Source organism: Mixophyes fleayi, chromosome 2, assembly GCF_038048845.1.
Source record: "Mixophyes fleayi isolate aMixFle1 chromosome 2, aMixFle1.hap1, whole genome shotgun sequence".
NCBI lineage: Eukaryota > Metazoa > Chordata > Amphibia > Anura > Limnodynastidae > Mixophyes > Mixophyes fleayi.
This window is the reverse complement of record NC_134403.1, coordinates 227,523,853-227,542,056: the sequence shown is the minus strand read 5'-3', so window position 1 is coordinate 227,542,056 and position 18,204 is coordinate 227,523,853. Positions and strand designations below refer to the sequence as shown.

The window sequence follows — 18,204 nt, the reverse complement described above, 5'->3', positions numbered from 1 at the left end:
CGCAATTATCTCATAAGCCTAATAGGACCTAAGACGGAGGTGTGTGCATATCAGTCCAGAAATGGCCACAAGTGAAGGAGCATACAAGGGAGAACACAGTCGGCCGGCGGTTCTCCAGTTCAAGTAGCACAAGTGGGAGATCGGTACTGTTTCTGGACTGCTGTTTCTGGGCAAATTATACACCTAAGGTACCCATTTCCTTTCCTCTGCCTGGCACAGCGATTCCAGGACTGTTTTCCTGTTGGTTTATAGGACAGATACATGGAGGTGCTTACATACATCTAAGACGACTCCAGTGTTCAATTTTTAAGATATACATAATGACTGCATTTGCTTGATCTATATAAATATATTATTTTTTTTGGACTGTGTTTTTAAACTCTATTTTTGGCTGCAGACAAATTCTTTTTTATATGTTAATATGTCTGTTTGCGTATCTTATAAGTATCAAGCCTTTTTGTGGGAATATTTTGGTTTATTTATCTTCCTTTCATTTATATGGTTATAAACTTTTCAACCCTTATCCCTCTTGACTTAGTTCCATTATTCTTTATTTAGCGCCCGGGAGTTCATCTTTGTTTATTCTATAAAAAGTCAACAGTAGCATATAAGAAGAAATGTCAAACTCACAAATAGACATGCTAAACAAAACTTAAACACATGCTTATTTTTTCACTAAAATGCAGTTGTGAATTTCAGGCACTTTTGGGTTTTTTGTTTACATGTATGACGACTTCTCATTTAACAACATGCTGTGATAATGCTTTCAAGTCTCAAATCACACAATTCAAAAATTAAACTGTAAACTAGTCAGCATAACTAAAAAGAGTGGCAATTTGCCTATGGGAAAAAAATCAAATCAAATGTAAAATAAACATTCTCATCCTATTCGGTTAGATACATGAAATTTTATTTTCCAATTACAGATCTTAAATTCACAATATTCTAGCTAACTTTCTATAAGTTTTAAATCAATGGATCTCAGATGTGTACAATTATATGACTGAATTATGTAATGTACCCTCTCACTAAACTCATGTGTATTTTGCCAAGACTGGATACATATAAATCCTACTCTAAGATATGGAGTTGGCATTTAGTGTTTTAGAACCATATTTCCTTCAGAGTCCTGAGTGAACATTTTGCGCAGAGAAACTTCATCACAGAAAAACTGATCACTTCCTTTCAACGGACTTGCAACATCCAATGTGACATTAGTCCTATCCAGAAGTGGTAGTGCAGGGTAAAAATTTCTTTGTTGGCTATTTGCAAACTTATGACAGATTACTCTGTTTCCCTGTGTATCCTGAGTGAACAGCTGACTGTCCAACAAACAAAGAGAAGGTCTGTTATCGACTGTGTCGTACTTCTCCTTGGGACATGTAGAGTCAGGTAAACAGACTGGGTTCTTATTACAGTTACCAGAGACCCAACAGTTGTTAGACTTCACAGAATTCTCTTTGGTTTTAAACAGTGCATGGTGGCTAAAGCAGCTCATTTGGTAACCAGGTTTAACTAGCACACAACTAATTTCTTCTTTTTCACTTTGTTCTAAATGTGCTGGTTGCTCTATGTCTTTGTATGTCTTAAATGAATTAACATCCTCCGGATATACAGCGGGTTCATCAACACTATACTCTTGCTTCAAACATGCAGATGTTCCTGAGGGGCAAAAAAGAAGAGATTAAATTATTCTGATCAAGAAAGTGCTACTTTGTGAAAATTTGATGATTTAATACAATCTTTGGTTTGATATGTGTGAACTAAATATGCCCTATACCACTATACTTCCTTCATCCTCCACAGATCAGTTCCATCCATTTAGCACTGGGTCAGTAATAATCTTACCTATCTCTATAGACAGAAATGCTATTGTGTGTAGTCAAGGACTGAATCTGGGAAACCCTGTTCAATACAATTAGAAATATGAACAACAGCAAGCGATTTAAAAGACAACTCCACCAAATCAAAATAGCAACAATCATCCAATGTTGTGGAGCACTCACTATAGAGTAAAAGACAATAGGCAGTAGTATATTATATACTTTCATTGGGTAACCAAGAAAAACTGGGCTAACAGTGGTTAGCATTGTTACCTCACAACGCTAGGGCCATGGCTGTGATTATGACCAGGACACCATCTGTGTGGTGTTTGGGAGTAACCCACGCAATCACGGGGAGAATATAGCCCAAACACACACCAGTGGGTTAATTGGCTGCTGACAAAAAAAAAAAAAGATCCTAGCATGTGTATCTGCGATGTAGGGAATTTAGACTGTAAACTATAATAGAGCAGAGATGGATTCAATATTCTATGTACAGTGCTACTTCATATAGTGGCAATATAGAATCAGATTCTATTAACTACATAACCTTCCTGAATATGGTGCAGCATTACTTCCGCCTCAGTAGCCAGGAGTTTTCAAGCGTTAACGAGGACATTGAACGCATACCTAAGGGTGAAGAGTTCATAGTCATGTTTTCGGTTTTTCTTCTTTTATTACATGAATTTTTAAAGGAATGGCGTTGAATTGAATCATGTATCGAAGAAGTCAGTTTATTCCTCTTTGCTGAAAAAGAGAGAGACAATATGAATATTCACTGCAGGCAGAGAAGACACAGCAGGTGGCAGGATGAATGAACATTGAGGAGGATAACGTAAAAATAGAAGGCTGTTGTGTAACACCGTTTCCCTACCATCTTATTCACATCCATATTTTACAAATCAGATACTGTACACCCCCCACCCACACATTTTTCAGATACGTGGAGAAGAATCTGCAAGACTGTCATTACCAGCGGGTGTGAAGAATGAGTACATAGATGTCTGTTTAGTGCAAAGCTGTGTTGTTTTTGTTTGAGTAAATTCAAACACAGCAGAATCAATAGGACATCTCCTTGATAGCGGATTAAGCCTGACCGAAGATGTACAGGGGATCACAGCCTGAAAAAGAAAATTACAAAAATAAATGACTTTAGTTTTTATAGTAATTATCTTTAAAAGCAAAATAATCACATTCGAATGCAAAATAAGAAACAAAGCTTTAAAATGACCACAACACTAATTCAGACAGAGTACAAGCTCATGTGAGAGCATTTCTAGGTTCTCAATGATGATGGTAATAATGATATGTGAAGGAGTTAAAAATCTTGGTATGTGCCTTAAAAATACATTCAGTGTAATCCCCAGCTCCAGCCTTGAACTATCTCAAAGACCCCGGATGGAGGCCTAGGACATGGGATAATGGATGATGAGGACATTGGGAGTACTGGCTCCAGTGAAAGTTGATAAGAACCCATAAAAGTGACATGAAGAGAACTAACTAGCTTTGTCAGAAGATTTATATTTACTCAGGAAAATATCAATCATGTGTTTCTGTTCTATAACCAGATCAAACGCTTTTTCATGTATAAAATGTATGCCAGAAATAAACGAGCACAGCTCAGTCCTATCTTGACATTGGCATGTCTGTGTCTTGATTACTGATCTCCTGGTTAACCAGCATCTTATCTCACTGATATCTGAAGGGACTTGATAAAGGAGAGGTAAAATTACCCTAACACTCACGATCTGTGAAACGAGCATCTGTGACCCACATTGACCAGACGATAAAAGCCGATTAATTGTTCATTATTTTACTAAGCATTCAAACAAAACTGCATTTGTAAGATGCACCAGCTTGGTGCATATTTGATCTGCCAAGTCTTTGGGTATTTAAAGAAGTTTGTAATGGTAATCAATTTTTCTCTGATTTGACAAGTGCTTAATTGGAATGTAGTAAAACCACCCATGAGTACCCATACCTATAAAAAAAAAAAACTTTTACAGTGCTACACCACCCTAGGAAAAATGATGAATTGTCCCCTAGGACTGCTCTATCATCCTGAAAACCAGATAAGGTTCACGACAAAGCCCACCCAGCTCAGATACCCTTCGAGCTGAGGCAATAGCAAGAAGGAAAACCACCTTCCAGTTGTGACTCAACATCACTCGAGAGACTGTCTCGTCTCCAGAGATAACACCATCTGACGATCTAGCTTCAGATGGGACCCCCCTTGAAAACACAGAGAGTGGATCCTGACAAGAGAGTCTCAAAAGGCGCTACCATGTTTCCTCATACACAGAAGGACCTACGGCCTCCTACAGGACAGAATCCTGTTCATCCCCTCTTCCAGAGGATCTTGTTCTCTGGAAGAAAACTCCTGTGACACACCATGTGCATAATTAGCCCCAAGAATAACCTCTTTTCAAAAGGTATCAACTGTGACTTTGGCGGTTCAGTCATGTCTCTCCTGAACCAGAATGGTTAATAAAGCTGCATCAGCACAGTTATTGGTTACTGCAATTTACCAATGTCCAGATAGGGTACTACCTGCACCCTTCTGGCATGAAGAAAAGCCACCATTACCGCCCTTATCTCTGTAAACACCCTGCTATAGGAGATTTAATTGCTTGATTTTCAATCCTGGCCTAAATGAACCATCCTGCTCCTGGACCAAAAAGAGGTTGGAGTAAAACCCCAGCTTCTTCTGATCTTTGGGAACCTTTACAATAATTCTCTGTGAAAAGTAGAGTATATCCACAGTGGAGCATTGTCTGTCTTTTGAGTGGGAGACGGGGCAAAACTGGTTACCCCCAAAAAAAACCTGTGAGGCGCTGGCCCCACCACATCTATCATGGAACCTCTTGTGACCCCTGATGACTTGGTCCACTGATCTCTGGACAGCAGCAGGCATATCACCACCCACCCCTACCTCCAACAGAGGAGGGAGAGCATCATGCTGCCGGTCTATCCGGAAACTGGGAGGAGGAACGCCCAGAAGAGGAGGAGGAGGCTGATCTTCCCCGAAGATTGTCTCCTACCTCCAGAAGATCCTGATCTAACCGGCTGACCTCTGCCAGACATGCCCCCCAGGCTGTCTGAAGGAACCAAACCTCAGAATCCTAGATCTTGGAGTATTAACTCCACTAGCGTAAGGAAGGGATAATAATCTCTCAGATTCCACATTCGCATTCCATATCTTAACCATAATGTTCTTCTTGTCGCTTTTTTTTTTTTACATAGCAAACCCTATGTCTGGATGTTTCCAAGAAGCCGCTGCAATCTCTCAACTCTGCCGAGTGAGGGAATATGAATCGCCTCTCTTGCAAACTTGTTAAAAAAAAAACAAAAAAAAAAAAAAAACAGACCAGTCCAGACCTAGTTCACAAATCCCAAGGTCCGACGTACTACTACCTAGAAACCTCCTATGATCCTACTAATGAGGAATCGCAGTCCTCTAACCATTCACCTTCTTCCTCAGAGGATCCCTCTGAGTCAGACCATAGAACAGCGAATTTGCTGATCTAGGTCTCTTATTTTTAGGTAAATGTTTCGGGTTCTTCAGTCACTGGTTTAACCAATATAAACCTGTCATTTGTGAATTCCTGGCCTACTATCACTGCAGACCCTCCAGGCTTCCCGCAGGGGAAGATACCCGATACGCTAGAGAAAGATTGTCCTACTACCGAGGGTAAAGGACTTGTTCTCTTTGTAGACATGCCTGAACTAACAAGGCTACCATTTTCAGTGGCAGAAGGTCACACCCTCAATTACCACTGGAACCTCCAATGGGTTAGATAATAGTTTGACCAGGGTACCAACCCCTTGTGTCCAAAACAGTACCCACTCAGGAGGATTGCAACCTGAATGGAGCTGTCTACACGTTGCGCCACAACTGACGCCGCAGTGCAATCAGTACAGAGCGCCCCTGGGTCCTAATGTTCACCCGCTATTTAGCATTATATTTGGAACAGGGAAAATACGTGGCACATTTTGCTTTACTTTTCTCAGACATTTTTAGTAGAAAATAAACTACCACAGAGCAAAAACAGACACATACACACCAGATAATTACACAGAAAATACTAACTAATCTATTGTCGAAGTCGTATAATTGGATGAACGAAAATATATTGGTTGATATTGTTTTATTGGTAGATTGCACTCAGTATGCCACGCTACACGTGGCATATTGCGATCGCACAGTAAAATACGCACGTACACACTCACATTACAACATTTAGTTATTTATGTAATTCATATTCATATTGGTTCCGTTACACAGTAATTTATGAGCAGATAGTTTATATGCTATGATTATATGTACACCTCAGTGTTATTTAAGGTTCATGTCTGATATCATATTAATCCCCTTTACATCAGCAGCTGTCCGGTGCATTTGGCGAAGAGATCGCACATTGCATACTCTAGTTATTGATGTTAGGGAATAAACCTTTAATATGATGCTGACCATAAAATGCTAATAGACTAATTGTAACTGGAGAGTCAGACGGGAAGAAAGAAGCACATCCCCTGGAGAGATGACCCCCACCTTTGGATTCTTTAGTATGAGCTAGCCTATGACCTGTTTACCCTGGACCCACCCGAAGTCTGGACCTATAGAAGCAAGCCACGTCATCTGCATTGTTCTCTCTGTAACACTGAATGTATATATAATCATAGCTGCGCTCCCAGTCTTCAGTCTACTCTGACCACAGTATTCAAAGGTGAATTACTGTCTACCGGTACCCGTGGGAGCGCAGTGCGAATCGCAGCGGTATGTATGTATCTTTTGGTATTTGCTGTACTGTACTGTATATTAATATAATAATGTATTGAACTGTTAACTATTTACATCTGCTAAAATAAATCACTTTGTGCGTTGGAAACACAATACAATCGCCTATGCAATGCTTATTTGAAAACGATAAAATTACTTTAATAATTTGGGGGCTGAGTTTGGAGGTTACGTTATCGGCAGGTATGCAACGCTTACGGTTTTCGGTTACTCAACAAAGGGTGGATTGACGGACGCGTCTCATACGGGAAAGAACGCAATGTGTTCAAGACCTGTGGTTCACTCTGTGTTGCGAAACCGAATGTCCGTTGTTGCATAGTCTGAAGGAACGCTAATTTGAATCTAGGGACAAGAAAGAAAAATGTTTCTTTTTATTGTCGTTTTGCGTTTTAAAGGGTATTGCATTGCATAGGGTATATGTACTTCCTGCCTTGCGTATGTGAACTTCCGGTAGATTTGCCATGTGGTTAAACAATCGTTTTGATAGCTAGTATATATGCATAGTATAATTACTTGTGAAAGCCTCTGAGACATTATTACTATTGTTGGGAACTTTTGATTTTCTGCACAGAAAAGGTGTATAGTGTGTGATTTTGTAACGTAGATACTAGAGATGAGCGGGCTCGGATTCCGCTAATCCGAGCCCACCCGAACAGTGCGGATCCGAACGGGATCAGAGCACTGTTCGGATATTTCCGGCGGGCAAAAAAATTGAAAACGAGGCTCTGTCGTCCAAGTCTCGCGTCGAATCTCACGAGGGGTGGGAGGGAGGGCCCAGAACAATTCCATCTTGTACCTCTTTTTTTGGCATTATGTGCTCAAGCTACCTCGGTGCAACCTTTTGGCCTAAAAACAATATTGTGAGGTGTTCAGAATAGACTGGAAATTAGTGGAAATGATTGTTATTGAATGTTATTGAGGTTAATAATAGCGTAGGAGTGAAAAAAAACCCCACAAAACTGTTTTTTAGCACTTTTTATGCATTTTTAAAAATAAATCAGAACCAAAACCTTTCGTCGGATGTTTTGGCAAAACAAATCAGAACCCAAAACACTAAAAGTGGCCGGTGCACACCCTTAGTAGATACACTGTTTTATTGTTGATTGTGCTCAGTTGCTGTCTGACGAGGCAGGTTGCCCAACTGAAGGACGGTATACAGGGCAGGTATACTGAATGCGAAAAACAAAGGGGGGTTTTTGCAAAGTGCCACCAATAGATCGCAAGGTTTACTGATAACTAGTATTAGTGGGCGGTGCGATCTAACTGCACTACAATCGCGAGTGCGAATTGTAAGTGCAGCTTGGAGGAATTATATTGGAAAGGCTGGTTGATTGTATCGACTTTGTTCTACCAGTTATAATAAACTCAGCAGATTTTTGTGGTTTAGCCAGGGCATCGAGGAGCTGATAGCCCTTGGGTCCCACAGTGATATTTCTGTGTTAGGGGTCCTCGTTTGGTACGAGAGGAAGCAAGTGGACGCGGCTTGAGCAAATACGTCCACGGCCAGTAAGAGATCTCTAGCGGTAGAATGTTTGTAGCAAAGGGTATTGTTTGCTGGAAGGGACAGAGTACTGCGGTGTTATCGGTGGTCCGCCTAAAGAGTATTGTTCCAAATAGGTGATAAACATACGCTAGAGATGGCCAGTGTACACTGCCCAAGGAAGGCCTTATTGATTCAGCAAGGTTTCATATGTGTAAGAAATATGGTGCATACGCAACGGCTTATTGCGACACGGGGGGTCGAGATGACCAAAGATTGTGTTAGGCCTTTCCCAACAATAGGGAGTTTTAATGCAGAGGTACTAAATAACGTAAAAGATAAAGTGTGGTTGATTAAGTCAACGAAAGTGAGAAATAAACATGATGATTGTTTAAAGTTGTGGCAAATGGAAGGTAACACGTGGCAGAGCAGCGAATGCACAGCGGAAATCAGCGTACCGGAAATGAGCGTTCCGGAAGTGTGCTTTGCAAATCATGGAGAACTGAGCTCAAGCACGCCCCTGACAAATTCAGTCGGGGCGGAAAATACAGCCAATACCAAAAATGTGAAAACTGTAACTAGTAACTTGTATGTTGTTTTAAGTAATGTAAAAAGTAATGTTTCAGGACAGAGAAAAGGAACGATCCCACCATCAGGGGCAATGGCTGAAAGTGATGAGAATAATGTAAAGGTTATCACAGGGGGGAGACATCCATTGTACTGCAACAGCAATTCCAGCAACTAGTTCAGATCATAGTGATTTGGTAGGCTTACATCCTGTCCGCACAACAGCAGTTCCCAATGGGAAGGCGGACAAGGATGGTGAAGTTCCCTTAAAACATGATCCATGGACTAGGTCTGAAATGTTTTCAATTATGTCTGATTTCCCTGATCCTAGAAAAGATTTGGCCAAGAGTCAGAAATTTATTAGACATTTAGGTAATGCACATGAGCCTACTAATAAAGAGTGGCGAAGGGTGCTTAGAGCCTGTCTTCCTCTCGATATTGATATACAAAAGTTCATTAAGGATTGTATGTTGGAGGAGGATGAATCCCTAACAGAGGATGATAATCAGGACAATATTAGACATATAATCACACAGTTGGCTATATATTTTCCAGCGATAGTGGACTGGAGTAAAATTTTTACTATCGAACAAAAGGACAGTGAAAAAGCAACAGACTATTTTTGCAGGGCTCTAATAGCGATGGCCAAATATACTGGGGTTTCAGACAAAGGATAATGTACACTACAGGGAGGTTGCTGTTTCAGTTCTAATGGATGGCCTCAGGGAAAACTTGAAAAGAAGTGTGCAATCTTCATTACCACACTGGAGAGGAATTACTGTAAGTGTTCTCAGGGAGTCAGTTATAGGACATGATAAAAATATATGTAAAAAAGGAAAAAGCACAGAGTGATAGGCTAATGATGGTAAGTAACCCAGCACCAGAGGGACTGCACACAAGACCACAGTATAATGACACCTGGTTTTAGGAACAGAAACAACATGAGTTGAGGAAGTGTTTTAGATGCCATAAAACAGGACATCAAGCAAGGGGCTGTACAATGAAAAAAGCGGAAACAAATAAACTTGGGCCACCTAAGGGGGAATTACATAGACACCCACAGAGGTTTTCCAACAGGCATCTGCACACCTCACAACAGTAAATGTTTTGAGGGAGAACCATAGTCAACCAAAAAAAAAAAAAAAGATCAGGTTATATCTATAGTCCTACAACCAGGCAAGGTAAAGGTTAAAACTGTGGTAAGTATTAATGTGAAAGTTTAGAAAGAAACTGATTTAAAAGTAATCTTTGTTGATTGTGTTTGTTTTATGTTGTCACATGTTTGCTTTCCTAATCGCTGGCCGCTGGTAAAGAATGAAAATGTTTGTTTCGTTTGCTGTTTAAAGATAACTAGCTTGTTTTTTTTTCTTCTCACAGATAAGGGTACACAGAAGAACTATAGACTTAGTGTTTAAAGGGGTGGGATAGAGAAATAGAAGAATTACTCTTGAAAGACAAATTAACAATGGGTCATTGGAACACTTTTTTTTAGGCTGCAGTGACTCATGATAATTTGGCTGAGAATCATTATCCTAAAATGAAGTATGTACATACTTTTCTCCAAAGTGAGTCAAGAGTTAATTTCTATATTTCTCTGTCATAAGTCAGAAAGTTTGTTGAAAAGGTATGTAGTTAAAGTGATACCGAGTTCTTAATGAACAAATGACGGACGACACTGAATTGCACGGTTGACGTAAGACCCCCTAGTCAAGTATGGGGAGGGGGCCATAATTTAGCAAATAGCTAAGGGAATTAGTGAAATGAATATAGTACATTTTCCCATAGAGTCCAATCCAGCTGTCATTTTTGCTGTAAAATCTCCCTTTCTGCATGCATGTTTGTTTTCAAACCCTTGTATTCAAAGCTTTGTATTCCTATTATTCATTGCTTTCTTATTTCTCATTCTTTATATCTGTGCTAGTATCTCTCGATCTTTCTCTTTCTCGCTCTGCTCTTGTATAGATACGAAAAGACAGACAGTCTCAGTAATGGGGCTAAAACATTTTTTTCATAAGACAAACTCAGGGATAAACACACTAGATTGACATGAGTCACAGAAACAGTCAGGGGTTGGTGTTGTGTATAGAAGCTGCTAATATTAATCAGAAAGTTTTTGTGTGGAAATATGCGTCATGTTTTTATAGATTGCATATCCGTTTTGTGCCTTTATATGTATGCACAAAGGGTGGGATAGGAGATTGCTGGAGGTTAGGCATACAGATATGCATCTCTGTGTAGAACATTGGAGTAGGATTTTTGCCACAAGATATGACAGTGTGAAAACCCTAGAAAATGTAGAATTTTCGGGTTTAATATTTTTTTACTGTTAGACAGACATGTTCTGGGTACTGTTATATTTGAATAAAGTGTTATAGAAATAGACCCCTTTTTCCTTTCTCACTTATTCAAGTAGCTGAATATGAGGTACTGAGAATGGCATGCGAGTTGGTAGAAGGAAAATCGATTGATATACACTGGTCTTCAGCATTTTTCTAGTCTAGGGGGCGAAAGGGGGGGGGGGACACAGGGTGTCGGACGGCGAAAGGGGGGGTGACACAGGGTGTCGGACGGCGAAAGGGGGGGGGGACATAGGGTGTCGGACGGCGAAAGGGGGGGGACACAGGGTGTCGGACGGCGAAAGGGGCGGGGACACAGGGTGTCGGACGGCAAAAGGGGGGGGACACAGGGTGTCGGACGGCGAAAGGGGGGGGGACACAGGGTGTCGGACGGCGAAAGGGGGGGACGGGACACAGGGTGTCGGACGGCGAAAGGGGGGGACGGGACACAGGGGTGTCGGACGGCGAAAGGGGGGGGGACACAGGGTGTCGGACGGCGAAAGGGGGGGGACACAGGGTGTCGGACGGCGAAAGGGGGGGGACACAGGGTGTCGGACGGCGAAAGGGGGGGGGACACAGGGTGTCGGGCGGCGAAAGGGGGGGGGGACACAGGGTGTCGGGCGGCGAAAGGGGGGGGACACAGGGTGTCGGGCGGCGAAAGGGGGGGGACACAGGGTGTCGGGCGGCGAAAGGGGGGGGGGACACAGGGTGTCGGACGGCGAAAGGGGGGGGGGACACAGGGTGTCGGGCGGCGAAAGGGGGGGGGGGACACAGGGTGTCGGACGGCGAAAGGGGGGGGGGGGGACACAGGGTGTCGGACGGCGAAAGAGGGGGGGGACACAGGGTGTCGGACGGCGAAAGGGGGGGGGGACACGGGGTGTCGGACGGCGAAAGGGGGGGGGGACACGGGGTGTCGGACGGCGAAAGGGGGGGGACACGGGGTGTCGGACGGCGAAAGGGGGGGGGGGACACGGGGTGTCGGACGGCGAAAGGGGGGGGGGGACACGGGGGTGTCGGACGGCGAAAGGGGGGGGGACACGGGGTGTCGGACGGCGAAAGGGGGGGGGGGACACGGGGTGTCGGACGGCGAAAGGGGGGGGGGACACGGGGTGTCGGACGGCGAAAGGGGGGGGACACGGGGTGTCGGACGGCGAAAGGGGGGGGGGACACGGGGTGTCGGACGGCGAAAGGGGGGGGGGGACACGGGGTGTCGGACGGCGAAAGGGGGGGGGGGACACGGGGTGTCGGACGGCGAAAGGGGGGGGGGGGACACGGGGTGTCAGACGGCGAAAGGGGGGGGGGACACAGGGTGTCAGACGGCGAAAGGGGGGGGGACACAGGGTGTCGGACGGCGAAAGGGGGGGACACAGGGTGTCGGACGGCGAAAGGGGGGGACACAGGGTGTCGGACGGCGAAAGGGGGGCGGACACAGGATGTCGGACGGCGAAAGGGGGGGGGACACAGGGTGTCGGACGGCGAAAGGGGGGGACACAGGGTGTCGGACGGCGAAAGGGGGGGACACAGGGTGTCGGACGGCGAAAGGGAAGACACAGGGTGTCGGACGGCGAAAGGGAAGACACAGGGTGTCGGACGGCGAAAGGGAAGACACAGGGTGTCGGACGGCGAAAGGGGGGGGACTCAGGGTGTCGGACGGCGAAAGGGGGGGACACAGGGTGTCGGACGGCGAAAGGGGGGGACACAGGGTGTCGGACGGCGAAAGGGGGGGACACAGGGTGTCGGACGGCGAAAGGGGGAGGGACACAGGGTGTCGGACGGCGAAAGGGGGAGGGACACAGGGTGTCGGACGGCGAAAGGGGGAGGGACACAGGGTGTCGGACGGCGAAAGGGGGGGGACACAGGGTGTCGGACGGCGAAAGGGGGGGGACACAGGGTGTCGGACGGCGAAAGGGGGGGGACACAGGGTGTCGGACGGCGAAAGGGGGGGACACAGGGTGTCGGACGGCGAAAGGGGGGGACACAGGGTGTCGGACGGCGAAAGGGGGGGACACAGGGTGTCGGACGGCGAAAGGGGGGGGACACAGGGTGTCGGACGGCGAAAGGGGGGGACACAGGGTGTCGGACGGCGAAAGAGGGGGGGACACAGGGTGTCGGACGGCGAAAGGGAAGACACAGGGTGTCGGACGGCGAAAGGGAAGACACAGGGTGTCGGACGGCGAAAGGGGGGGGACACAGGGTGTCGGACGGCGAAAGGGGGGGACACAGGGTGTCGGACGGCGAAAGGGGGGGACACAGGGTGTCGGACGGCGAAAGGGGCGGACACTGGGTGTCGGACGGCGAAAGGGGGGGGGACACAAGGTGTCGGGCGGCGAAAGGGGGGTTGACACAGGGTGTCGGGCGGCGAAAGGGGGGGGACACAGGGTGTCGGACGGCGAAAGGGGCGGACACAGTGTCCCCCCCCTTTCGCCGTCCGACACCCTGTGTCCCCCCCTTTCGCCGTCCGACACCCTGTGTCCCCCCCCTTTCGCCGTCCGACACCCTGTGTCCCCCCCCTTTCGCCGTCCCGACACCCTGTGTCCCCCCCCCTTTCGCCGTCCGACACCCTGTGTCCCCCCCCTTTCGCCGTCCGACACCCTGTGTCCCCCCCCCTTTCGCCGTCCGACACCCTGTGTCCCCCCCCTTTCGCCGTCCGACACCCTGTGTCCCCCCCCCTTTCGCCGTCCGACACCCCTGTGTCGAAATCAGCGTACCGGAAATGAGCGTTCCGGAAGTGTGCTTTGCAAAATCATGGAGAACTGAGCTCAAGCACGCCCCTGACAAATTCAGTCGGGGCGGAAAATACAGCCAATACCAAAAATGTGAAAACTGTAACTAGTAACTTGTATGTTGTTTTAAGTAATGTAAAAAGTAATGTTTCAGGACAGAGAAAAGGAACGATCCCACCAGCAGGGGCAATGGCTGAAAGTGATGAGAATAATGTAAAGGTTATCACAGGGGGGAGACATCCATTGTACTGCAACAGCAATTCCAGCAACTAGTTCAGATCATAGTGATTTGGTAGGCTTACATCCTGTCCGCACAACAGCAGTTCCCAATGGGAAGGCGGACAAGGATGGTGAAGTTCCCTTAAAACATGATCCATGGACTAGGTCTGAAATGTTTTCAATTATGTCTGATTTCCCTGATCCTAGAAAAGATTTGGCCAAGAGTCAGAAATTTATTAGACATTTAGGTAATGCACATGAGCCTACTAATAAAGAGTGGCGAAGGGTGCTTAGAGCCTGTCTTCCTCTCGATATTGATATACAAAAGTTCATTAAGGATTGTATGTTGGAGGAGGATGAATCCCTAACAGAGGATGATAATCAGGACAATATTAGACATATAATCACACAGTTGGCTATATATTTTTCCAGCGATAGTGGACTGGAGTAAAATTTTTACTATCGAACAAAAGGACAGTGAAAAAGCAACAGACTATTTTTGCAGGGCTCTAATAGCGATGGCCAAATATACTGGGGTTTCAGACAAAGGATAATGTACACTACAGGGAGGTTGCTGTTTCAGTTCTAATGGATGGCCTCAGGGAAAACTTGAAAAGAAGTGTGCAATCTTCATTACCACACTGGAGAGGAATTACTGTAAGTGTTCTCAGGGAGTCAGTTTATAGGACATGATAAAAATATATGTAAAAAAGGAAAAAGCACAGAGTGATAGGCTAATGATGGTAAGTAACCCAGCACCAGAGGGACTGCACACAAGACCACAGTATAATGACACCTGGTTTTAGGAACAGAAACAACATGAGTTGAGGAAGTGTTTTAGATGCCATAAAACAGGACATCAAGCAAGGGGCTGTACAATGAAAAAAGCGGAAACAAATAAACTTGGGCCACCTAAGGGGGAATTACATAGACACCCACAGAGGTTTTCCAACAGGCATCTGCACACCTCACAACAGTAAATGTTTTGAGGGAGAACCATAGTCAACCAAAAAAAAAAAAAAAAGATCAGGTTATATCTATAGTCCTACAACCAGGCAAGGTAAAGGTTAAAACTGTGGTAAGTATTAATGTGAAAGTTTAGAAAGAAACTGATTTAAAAGTAATCTTTGTTGATTGTGTTTGTTTTATGTTGTCACATGTTTGCTTTCCTAATCGCTGGCCGCTGGTAAAGAATGAAAATGTTTGTTTCGTTTGCTGTTTAAAGATAACTAGCTTGTTTTTTTTTTCTTCTCACAGATAAGGGTACACAGAAGAACTATAGACTTAGTGTTTAAAGGGGTGGGATAGAGAAATAGAAGAATTACTCTTGAAAGACAAATTAACAATGGGTCATTGGAACACTTTTTTTTAGGCTGCAGTGACTCATGATAATTTGGCTGAGAATCATTATCCTAAAATGAAGTATGTACATACTTTTCTCCAAAGTGAGTCAAGAGTTAATTTCTATATTTCTCTGTCATAAGTCAGAAAGTTTGTTGAAAAGGTATGTAGTTAAAGTGATACCGAGTTCTTAATGAACAAATGACGGACGACACTGAATTGCACGGTTGACGTAAGACCCCCTAGTCAAGTATGGGGAGGGGGCCATAATTTAGCAAATAGCTAAGGGAATTAGATGAAATGAATATAGTACATTTTTCCCATAGAGTCCAATCCAGCTGTCATTTTTGCTGTAAAATCTCCCTTTCTGCATGCATGTTTGTTTTCAAACCCTTGTATTCAAAGCTTTGTATTCCTATTATTCATTGCTTTCTTATTTCTCATTCTTTATATCTGTGCTAGTATCTCTCGATCTTTCTCTTTCTCGCTCTGCTCTTGTATAGATACGAAAAGACAGACAGTCTCAGTAATGGGGCTAAAACATTTTTTTCATAAGACAAACTCAGGGATAAACACACTAGATTGACATGAGTCACAGAAACAGTCAGGGGTTGGTGTTGTGTATAGAAGCTGCTAATATTAATCAGAAAGTTTTTTGTGTGGAAATATGCGTCATGTTTTTATAGATTGCATATCCGTTTTGTGCCTTTATATGTATGCACAAAGGGTGGGATAGGAGATTGCTGGAGGTTAGGCATACAGATATGCATCTCTGTGTAGAACATTGGAGTAGGATTTTTTGCCACAAGATATGACAGTGTGAAAACCCTAGAAAATGTAGAATTTTCGGGTTTAATATTTTTTTACTGTTAGACAGACATGTTCTGGGTACTGTTATATTTGAATAAAGTGTTATAGAAATAGACCCCTTTTTCCTTTCTCACTTATTCAAGTAGCTGAATATGAGGTACTGAGAATGGCATGCGAGTTGGTAGAAGGAAAATCGATTGATATACACTGGTCTTCAGCATTTTTCTAGTCTAGGGGGCGAAAGGGGGGGGGGGGGGACACAGGGTGTCGGACGGCGAAAGGGGGGGGGACACAGGGTGTCGGACGGCGAAAGGGGGGGGGGACACAGGGTGTCGGACGGCGAAAGGGGGGGGGACACAGGGTGTCGGACGGCGAAAGGGGGGGGGGACACAGGGTGTCGGACGGCGAAAGGGGGGGGGACACAGGGTGTCGGACGGCGAAAGGGGGGGGGGGACACAGGGTGTCGGACGGCGAAAGGGGGGGGGGACACAGGGTGTCGGACGGCGAAAGGGGGGGGGACACAGGGTGTCGGACGGCGAAAGGGGGGGGGGACACAGGGTGTCGGACGGCGAAAGGGGGGGGGGGACACAGGGGTGTCGGACGGCGAAAGGGGGGGGGGACACAGGGTGTCGGACGGCGAAAGGGGGGGGGGGACACAGGGTGTCGGACGGCGAAAGGGGGGGGACACAGGGTGTCGGGCGGCGAAAGGGGGGGGGACACAGGGTGTCGGGCGGCGAAAGGGGGGGGGGACACAGGGGTGTCGGGCGGCGAAAGGGGGGGGGGACACAGGGGTGTCGGGCGGCGAAAGGGGGGGGGGGACACAGGGTGTCGGGCGGCGAAAGGGGGGGGGACACAGGGTGTCGGGCGGCGAAAGGGGGGGGGGACACAGGGTGTCGGGCGGCGAAAGGAGGGGGGGACACAGGGTGTCGGGCGGCGAAAAAGGGGGGGGGGACACAGGGTGTCGGGCGGCGAAAGGGGGGGGGGACACAGGGTGTCGGGCGGCGAAAGGGGGGGGGGACACAGGGTGTCGGGCGGCGAAAGGGGGGGGGACACAGGGTGTCGGGCGGCGAAAGGGGGGGGAACAGGGTGTCGGGCGGCGAAAGGGGGGGGAACACAGGGTGTCGGACGGCGAAAGGGGGGGGGGGACACAGGGTGTCGGACGGCGAAAGGGGGGGGGGGGACACAGGGTGTCGGACGGCGAAAGGGGGGGGGGGGACACAGGGTGTCGGACGGCGAAAGGGGGGGGGGGGACACAGGGTGTCGGACGGCGAAAGGGGGGGGGACACGGGTGTCGGACGGCGAAAGGGGGGGGGGACACGGGGTGTCGGACGGCGAAAGGGGGGGGGGGACACGGGGTGTCGGACGGCGAAAGGGGGGGGGGGACACGGGGTGTCGGACGGCGAAAGGGGGGGGGGACACGGGGTGTCGGACGGCGAAAGGGGGGGGGACACGGGGTGTCGGACGGCGAAAGGGGGGGGGGGACACGGGGTGTCGGACGGCGAAAGGGGGGGGGGGACACGGGGTGTCGGACGGCGAAAGGGGGGGGGGGGACACGGGGTGTCGGACGGCGAAAGGGGGGGGGGGGACACGGGGTGTCGGACGGCGAAAGGGGGGGGGGGACACGGGGTGTCGGACCGGCCGAAAGGGGGGGGGACACAGGGGTGTCGGACGGCGAAAGGGGGGGGGGACACAGGGTGTCGGACGGCGAAAGGGGGGGGGGACGACACGGGGTGTCGGACGGCGAAAGGGGGGGGGGGACACGGGGTGTCGGACGGCGAAAGGGGGGGGGGGGACACGGGGTGTCGGACGGCGAAAGGGGGGGGGGACACGGGGTGTCGGACGGCGAAGGGGGGGGGGGGGGACACGGGGTGTCGGACGGCGAAAGGGGGGGGGGGACACGGGGTGTCGGACGGCGAAAGGGGGGGGGGGGGACACGGGGTGTCGGACGGCGAAAGGGGGGGGGGACACGGGGTGTCGGACGGCGAAAGGGGGGGGGACACGGGGTGTCGGACGGCGAAAGGGGGGGGGGGACACGGGGTGTCGGACGGCGAAAGGGGGGGGGGACCACGGGGGTGTCGGACGGCGAAAGGGGGGGGGACACGGGGTA

The 18,204-nt window shown here is 47.6% G+C and overlaps 1 protein-coding gene across 1 annotated transcript in view; it reads right to left on the bottom strand.

Annotated features, from left to right (window-relative positions):
* Nucleotides 1-893: 893 nt before the first annotated feature.
* The window catches only part of AUNIP (aurora kinase A and ninein interacting protein), a 20,199-nt gene continuing 2,888 nt past the window's right edge, over nt 894-18,204 (bottom strand). Inside the window, exons 2-4 of the mRNA XM_075195559.1 lie at nt 2,797-2,944; nt 2,454-2,570; nt 894-1,662 (exon numbers count right to left, since the gene is read on the bottom strand). Coding sequence (XP_075051660.1) covers nt 1,097-1,662; nt 2,454-2,570; nt 2,797-2,944 — 831 coding nt within the window. The 3' untranslated portion in view covers nt 894-1,096. The remainder of the gene's footprint in view (nt 1,663-2,453; nt 2,571-2,796; nt 2,945-18,204) is intronic.